Below are 8,675 nucleotides of genomic sequence, written 5' to 3' on the forward strand. Positions count from 1 at the left end.
AGATGTAATGAAATTCAATGCAATATCCATGCAGTAAATACTACTTGCGTGTATTTATTCTACGGTGTTTTATGTTACTGTTTTTGTTTGTTTGCGTGATGGACAGGTGTTCACGTTATTCTGTCCACCACCTGTATGAATATGGGGCCTGGTATTAAGGGAATAAGTCTGTTTTTCTTTCTGTCAAACTCACTGTCACTGTTGTTTGTTTCAACTGATTGTGTTGTTAGAAAAGCCTTTTGAAAGAATGTCCAGGGTCTTAAAGTGCTTTAAAGAGCAACTATGAGTAATCATTACGGTTATTGATCCTTTGGGATCATGTGAGGCTTCTGAAGTGTCCTGAATTCTCACTTTGAAGAGAAGTATCGACTAAATGGTCTGTGGCTTCATGCTATTTTCTGTATGCAGTGTTAACTACATTATAGTGTTTTTGCTAATATATTTCCACAACATACCATGCTGTCAGAACCTTAACCTATACTATGAATGAATGTACAACGGGCCACTGTAGTGTTTTTCACAGCCTAACTGCATGAGATTTCGGTAAAGATTGTTTTTTTTTTGTTTTTTTTTAGTGTGCTAAGCAGCCATACAGATGATTATAAATTAATGCCTTAAGTTTGCTCTGTGTAGGAACCGTTTCATCTTTACAATAAACTGTGTTTTTTATTTATTTATAAATGTATATTGTACTTCATTTTGGCTCCCTGGTTACAGAGTAAAGGTTTGTTCCTGACTGACGGGTCATCTGAGTGTTCTGTGAAGATAAATAAATTTGTTAAACATTCACCCGGCTGTGTTTGCTCTCACACTCTTTCCCTTTTTACTGTACAACAGGCCTTTTTACAAAATATTACTTCATTAAATAAAGGTATCAAGCATTTTGTTAAGTTTTAAACCATAACTACTTTAACTCTTCATTGTTTTATTTACAGGTTTTCCGCTGAATCTGATATTTGTATTCCTTTTACAGAACAACAATATTAATAGGTCGGACAGATCATGTAGGCCAATGAAAGTGCAAAGATTTTGTTAATGAACGGTGTGAACTCTGCACCTTGTAATAAAACAACACCTTGTGTGTCCATGTGGAAGTAGGTGAGAACAGGAAATGTTTAATTATAGAAAAGCACTCTGGTGAGCTGCATTTATATTCACACATAAAACCAGCACACAGAACATAGTTATATTTTATTTTGTATTGTTTGTTTCCATTTTGAGAGTGACAAGATTTCCAATCTACTTTTTGTCCATCCTCTCACATCTCCAATGAACCAACACGACCTAATCACTCATTACTTTGATTTACTCAAAAGAAACGCTCAAACAGCAATTCAGTCTAGAGCTTTGTCATCAATTAAATCCTTTTTTTTTTTCAGTGCTTTCTGAGGAGTTACAGGACCAAAACAAACGTGTTTTATCACCTTAACTGCTTATTTTATTGACTTAACCCTTTTGTGTTTTAAATCTGCGTTACACCCCCAAAGAGAGTTCTACAAGTCAACCAAAAACATCTGTTGAGAGAGTTTGACAAGTGAGATCATTGTGAATGTAGATGTGGTTCCCTTGAGGATACATTCATCCCAGCAGGTCTGTATCGCTCCACCCCCCCTCTGCTGGGGGCAGTGGGGTGAACTCCTCTGGGGCAGCCATCGTAGGAGCTGCAGAAAGGACCGGACTGAAAGGTTTCCAGGGCTCGGATGGGCAGTGGAAGGGGCTGTCATTCACAGCTTCGGTGGCCACATCAGGGGAGGCGGACATCTTGGGGGCTGTGGTGTCCTCCTCAGAGGATTCTTCCTTGGCTGAAGCTTTGGTGCATGCTGTTGAGGGTGGTGCAGGAGGTGAGATGGAGGGCTCAACGTTCTCCACAATGTTCCTGAGTGGAGACCAGCCAGGAGGACGGCGCCTGGTGAACAACTGAAGAAAAGAATGCCGGAAGACACTTTACAGTTAAAGTCGACCTTTGGAAAGGTCAGAAAGCGAAGACAATCTCTTAATGTTGGCAGCAAAATGGAGCAAAAGAATTGTGCTAACAACCCATTTTACATTGTGACGCTATCTTTATCTATTATCATCGTCATACTTCTTGCTACTTTACTCCGTCACATATTATTACTCAGCATGTTGTCTTTTGTTTGGTGCTTAAACAGACTTCAATGTCAAACATTTCACTTTAAACATAACAATCTGGCATTTTAGCAGATTATAGTCATTCAAATTCCCTCTTATCTAATAGAGTATTGTACTCCAAACAACGAATATCCCAGAGGAAGAAGTATAATCAAAAATGTGTTTTCTCCATTCATACAGCAGTGGCATTAAAGTAAGAATGACTAACTCACAAATGTAGATTTAAATATATAGATATTTAAAATGGAAGTTCTTTGCTTATATGCTTTTTAGAAGTGAGAGCTGACAAGTACAACTTAATTAATACAGCACATTTTAAAACATAAGAGTTAGAGGTCAGAGTGCAACATCAGTGTCTGTTGGGCTCTTTATTGGACTTCTAAAAAAAAAAGGCCAAATGTTCTTGTGTTTGACCATCTTGTGAAAAGTGCGTCTCACCGTGGGAGGCAGTGCCCCTGCTTCACACTCTATGTGGGGCTGTGGTACCTCCAATCTCCATTGTGCTACATCCACTGTAGAGTTACAGTTAGCGTACTCCTGCACACATAAGACGCACATCAGGTCACAAATAAGCCTGGATCACATTGTGTCAGCTGAAATGTGTGTTTTGTGTTTACCGCATTCTGATCATCAGGGACACACAGATCGTTGAGGTCTTTGTGTTCGGCCTTGGCGCAAACAGTCTTCTTCATATCAAACTTCAGCTTGAACCTGAAACCTGCCACCACCTACAGGGATACGTTCAGACAGTATAAAAGAAACGGCGGACATTTTTCCCCACTTCCTCGCTCTCTTCTTATCACCCAGTCTCTACCTGTCTGGTGGCGTAGCCGACACTGTGCAGGGTAAACAAGTGAGTAGAGTCGGACATGGAGTTATACTTGGAGATGGAGACGGAGAGAGGAAACTTCAGGTCCTCTGAGTTCTCATCAATCTCCATAGGGCAGCCCAGACAGGGGGCTTTCTCTGGAACGACGACATCTTCTGGAGAGGAGGAAGATTGTGGAAAAGTAGAAAAAGAAAGAATGAGGAGACAGCAGATGGTTATGGCTCAGGACATTCACTCTACGGTCACCTCATGAATGTTATTTAGATCATTTTCTCTTCAGTGCCCATCTCGAATGGGACGATTGCTTGGACCCTGGAAGTGCTGCTTGCAGCGGTGTTAAGAAACTTTCAGTGAAGACGAACGCGGTTGTAATGTTGGCACCACATTTTTCATGTTCACTCAGACATCGTATGTTCACATCTCCACCAAATGTGGTTGCAATAGCAGCAGTTGAGCTAACTTTGAGGGCCAGCTGTAGCAAAAGTGTGTATGGAACATCAACAATCTAACAAAAGTTACTTTTTCCAGCTCGGTGTTCTGTTGACGTTCTGAACAAACTTGGTGACATTTGCTACAATTTTAAGGAGAAGCAACCGAAAAACAAATTTGGACACAATTCATATTGGATCAAATGGATCGAGCGCCAAATGGGTGCGCCTTGTACGGATAGATTTGTCAGGACCTACAGAATGCAGGAAAAGGATTTTTTGTTTCTGAGGCTTATGGTTTAAAAGTAACAGGCCAAAACGTAAAGTTAGTTGTCATAGTGCCACTATCTGATGAACAGTACATACCCACAGACAGGCAGACGGACGGAGAGAGAATCCTTGCTTTATAGTTAGATATTAAACTTAATCAATCGTGGGAAGATACTAAATCAACTGAACGCAATATAAACTATGCATTCAAGAAAACATTGTCCCTTATTTCCCCTTACTACTGCATGATACCGTTAACTTGGCTGCTAGGATACTGATGCATAGATTTATAAAGCGCTTTCCATTGAGACATTTCTAAAGCATAATAAACGGACACAAATAGAAGCCAAGCTTAAAATAAACTTTAAGATAACGGGACGATAAAGAATGTTAAATCAAGATAGTTGTATGCAAGGGTCGATTTGTTTAAAACTGAGTTTGCTTTTCTAATATCTTGAAGTTAATTAGTTAAAGAATATGTGATAATACTGTATGTTGTCTTGTGAAATAATATTAGGACTTTGGATAATATTTCACACAGTTTAGGGGAAGATCTTCATTATTTAAGTGCTGTTTACTTAAAACCTCGGGTTTTCCACCACACAACTTTTATTTATTGAATGCCAGATTCCACTAAAAGTACACAAATGATTTTTCCAAAGCTGCAACATATTTTGGAAGCTGAACAGAAAAAAACATCTATTTTTTTTTGTCGGCTGAGAGCGGGCTGGTTAGGTAAACAGATTAAAGTCTAGACTGTCACTGCCTTTTATGGTGTGATAAGTTAATATTGCGCTCTCCATATCTCCACATAGTGTTGATATATTACACAATCTGCCCGCCTCTGAGAAATGTGCTTCTCTTGCTTGCCTTCATAAGTACACACCAGAGATTCCTGCTGTAAGAAAACTCCCCATACGTCATCATACTATGCTTGGAAGATCTGCAAAAACTGGATTTTACTGTTTTTTCATTAAATGGGATGAGACTTGAAGGGCCAGTGAAGGCATTACATGACAAGAGAATTAATAAGTATTAATGAGCCACGGTAACATGGTTAAATAGTAAATGGTCTTGTGCTTGTAAAGCGCTTTTCTAGTCTTCCGACCACTCAAAGCGCTTTAACACGACATGTCATCATTCACACCCATTCATGCACCATGCAAGGTGCCACCTGCCCATCAGAAGTAACTAACATCTGCACAACAATCACACACTGTGGGCACAGCTACGGGAGCAATTTTGGGTTAAGGACACATCGACGTGGACTACAGAGTTGAACCGCCGACCCTTTGATTGAAGGACGACCCTGCTCACTGAGCCACAGTCGCACAGACATCTTAAATCAGGTCCCAAATTAAAAAAAGTTACCTAAAATAAAGACTCTTCATTTTAAATTCTGTTCAAGTTTCTGGGAAAGAAAAATCTCTTGTCTCTTTAGTGTCCCAGATTATTTCACACTACACGAAACATGAGACGAGTAAAGCAAAAAGCTTCAACTTGTATTCAGACTTTCTGGACTTCTTGTAATAATCATGGGAATAGTTTGAGGTTTTATAAGCTATCACGCTTTCTTGCTGAGACTTAAATGAGAAGATTCTCTCAGGTTTTTTTTAACAGCAAATATGAAGCTACAGTTGGAAGCCGGTTACTTTTGCTGATCTGAAAGACTGGAAAAAGAGTTAACAGCTAGACTGGCTCTGCCCCAAGGCAGCAAAGGCTCACAGATTAACATTTTACATCTCTTCTGTTTAATATGTTTTAAAAAAAGCCTACATTTAAAACCAGCAAGTTGTTGTTTTACTGGAGGTTCACTTGAGTTTTTGTACGAATTCAACAAGATTTAACTTGTTAATTAGTGAGATTTAGAGATGTTGGTTTGCAGCTTCTGTTAGCTTTTGACAGAGCCAGGCTAGCAGTCTTTATGCTAAGCTAAGCTAGTTGTCTGCTGACTGTAGCTTCATATTTAATCTACAGACATGAGACATGAGACATATCAATCTGCTCACCGAACTCTGTGCGAGAAAGCAAATTAAAATCCATTTTGAAAGAAATGTTTCACTGAACTTGAAGCTAATTCTGCTGGTTATAGAAATATTTAGATGCTGAGTTTTGTCTTCACTCACCGAGCAGACAATCCACCTGCTTAGTGTCTGCTTCAGTCTCCGTCATGTAGACTGTGGCATTGCATGAAATCGGCTTCTGGAAGGACAGCAACATAGATTATGTTAGGGTTATGATTTGTGTTATTAATTACTTTATAATCCAAACCTTTACTTTAAATGTTGTGACCAACTTTGGTCTCAAAGCTTCTCTTTGAGTGAAGGAAATCTGCAGCTTTGTTTAAGAATTTACATTTGAGATTATTACCAATGTATTCTCCCCAGACACCAATGGAGGACTGTTTTGAAAGATTGTGTCACTGCAGGTGTATTTCATCTCATCATTATTAGGTTACCGTGAGTCCATAAGACAGATAGTCGCAGTCTGTCCAGGGTTTGTTGCTCCCAGCTGGACAGTCACTCCTCCTGCTGGTGAACTGCAGTGAGTACACCGAGTCCGAGCCATTCTCTGACTGTACACACACACACACACACACACACACACACACACACACACACACACACACACACACACACACACACACACACACACACACACACACACACAAACACACGATGTGTACCAGAGGTTAAAGTGTCTAAACATGTTTTCCTAGAATTTATTGGTATTCCTCCCACAGCTTTAGTTCCACTTGATTCATCGCCGTTCAGTTTCAGCCCAGACATGTGACGTGTGGATGTTTTTACAAAGATAACGATTATCAAATCTAGTCACATCAGAATGTTAAACACAACACTGAAAGAAGTTTTACATTCAATAAACTAATGTGTATTTACTTACAGAACTACGAATTTTAAATATTGGCAAATTACATCAATTGTTTTGTAACTGAATTAATTCCTTTCAGATGAAAGATTTGTACTTTACTTTGTAATTATCAAGATATCAGTTAGCAGTATTAAGGGGTCTTGGCTGTACTCGGTTCAGGTGAATAAACAGAAAGCCACATCCTTTTTGTACACTGTACCTTACTAGCAGATAGTATATGAAAGAGGGCCAGCTTGTGTCCGGTGGTCAACCTCTCGTTGAACTTTTTCATGGCGCTGTTGACGGCATTCTCCACAGATGGGTCGTCGCAGAAGATCAGGACGCCGGGCTGAACATCCAATGCCTCCCAGGAGAGAAGAAACAGAGGAAAATGCATTTTTCGAAGGCCGACAGTGTATATTGTACACTGTGACATTTGATTGAAACCATCTGAGGAGGGTAGAAATACTCTTCTGGCAGCTCGTGTGCACATACAACCTGAAACAAGCAGTGGTGGAAAGTAACAAAGTACATTTACTCAAGTAAACATTTCTGCTGCTGCTTTGTGCTTCTCCACTACATTGCAGAGGGAACTATACTGTCGCCTAGTTTTACTCCACTACATTTATCCTCACAGCTAAAGTGAGGTAGGTAAACTTAACTACAACATTACAATGTTTCTTACATGTTAAAGTCCAATAACAAATATTGAATGTTTGGGCATGTAGCAGTCAAAAATGACTACTTTAACTTTTAATACTTTGAGTATATTGTGCTGAAAATAATGTCCTACTTTTACTGAAATAGGACTTTAGATGAAGAGTGGAGTATTTCCATGCTGTGGTATTTCTACTTTTACTGGAGTAAAAGACCCGAGCGCTTCTTTCAACACTGAGCAAGTGGACACATCTGAAATAAAGGACAAAGCAAGCGTGACACATAGTGATCCAAATATGTAGACAAATGTCAGATAAATACATTTTGCTGTTAGTACTGTTCTTTTGCTTGAGTAAAGTTCTGAATGGAGGACTTTTACTTGAAATGGACTATTTGTAGTGTGGTATATCTCTGTAAAGGACCTGAAATCTTCCACCACTGCTGTAACCCTTTCTCCTTACCTGCCCAAAGACTGAGCTGTGGAGGCACAGCAGGCCCAACACACACAGCCCCACTCTGCTCCTCATCGTCTGATCCTGATGGATGCTTGGCTCTGCTCTGCTACAAGGGAAAGAAATGGCAAATGTCACGCCAGTTGATGCACACTTTCAGCCACAGTTCATCATTGCTGGTGACACAGTACTCACAGTTTCTGACGGGGGAAGCCTGCTGTAGATCCTGCTGGACTTAAAGAGGAAAGACTAGACTCCTCTCCACACAGAGAGTGAAGTTCTCCTGAACCTGTGGGGGGGAATCCTGAGAAAGATGATGACACACTGATAGACACATACACATGGGACTGGAGGGCACAGAGGACACACACACACACACACACACACACACACACACACACACACACACGCACACACATTAATGCTCAAAACGCACAGTCGGTAAAAGGAGAGTAAATGTTTGCTCTTTTGTTTGCCCTCCTACCTGTCAAGTCAATACAACAGTATCAGAGAGAGAGAGAGAGGACAGCATGTAAAGAGATGTACTAACTTCCTTCATTAGTGAGTTTTAAAAGAGCAAACACTCTCCTAACTCAACTCACATACTCACAACTTAAACCACACAAAGTATAGTGGAAGGTAGCAGAAAAATCCCTAACGCTACGTGTTTAGGGGCCACTGTGTGTGTGTGTGTGTGTGTTTGCTCGCTGTGTGTTTTGTGTGTTTTAACTGGTACTTTGTCCCCGTCGACCTTTAGCCTATACCACTCTGATTTCCCCACTGCTCCTCTGTGAAGTGAGCTGAAATGTGCTCACATATAGATGTATCACGCAGACATTGTGTTAGCTTTGTCTGCGTGCCGTTACTGAACAGGATTACGCCAAGTTCATCACGTACAACGAGGTCAGCCCACCTGTCATCTGATGGCAATATGCCAGAATATTCCATGTGTCCCTGGCGGATCATTGGCTCTGTTACACTTCGGGAGACACTTTAGCTTCATCAAACAGCTCTGTAGCGATAGATGATACAAAGCAA

The 8,675-nt window shown here is 40.3% G+C and overlaps 1 protein-coding gene across 1 annotated transcript; it reads right to left on the bottom strand.

Annotated features, from left to right (window-relative positions):
- Nucleotides 1-1,315: 1,315 nt before the first annotated feature.
- kng1 (kininogen 1) lies at nt 1,316-7,905 on the bottom strand. Its single transcript, XM_079158666.1, has 9 exons — nt 7,833-7,905; nt 7,647-7,746; nt 6,749-6,892; nt 6,116-6,232; nt 5,784-5,859; nt 2,945-3,114; nt 2,748-2,858; nt 2,569-2,667; nt 1,316-1,917 (listed from the first exon to the last, which is right to left on the bottom strand). Exons 2-9 carry the CDS (start codon nt 7,710-7,712, stop codon nt 1,579-1,581), a joined length of 1,122 nt encoding a protein of 373 aa, XP_079014792.1. The 5' UTR covers nt 7,713-7,746; nt 7,833-7,905; the 3' UTR covers nt 1,316-1,578.
- Between the last annotated feature and the right edge of the window lie 770 nt (nt 7,906-8,675).

The sequence above is a fragment of the Pholis gunnellus genome (genome assembly GCF_910591455.1).
Source record: "Pholis gunnellus genome assembly, chromosome: 4".
In the NCBI taxonomy this organism is placed as follows: Eukaryota; Metazoa; Chordata; class Actinopteri; order Perciformes; family Pholidae; genus Pholis; species Pholis gunnellus.

Coding starts and splice junctions, on each gene's coding strand:
- kng1 (XM_079158666.1), bottom strand. CDS start 7,712: ATGAGGAGCAGAGTGGGGCTGTGTGTGTTGGGCCTGCTGTGCCTCCAC. Junction 6,233..6,748: donor ATATACTATCTGCTAGTAAG/GTACAGTGTACA, acceptor GTGTGTGTACAG/TCAGAGAATGGCTCGGACTC. Junction 1,918..2,568: donor CAGGGGCACTGCCTCCCACG/GTGAGACGCACT, acceptor TCTTTTCTTCAG/TTGTTCACCAGGCGCCGTCC.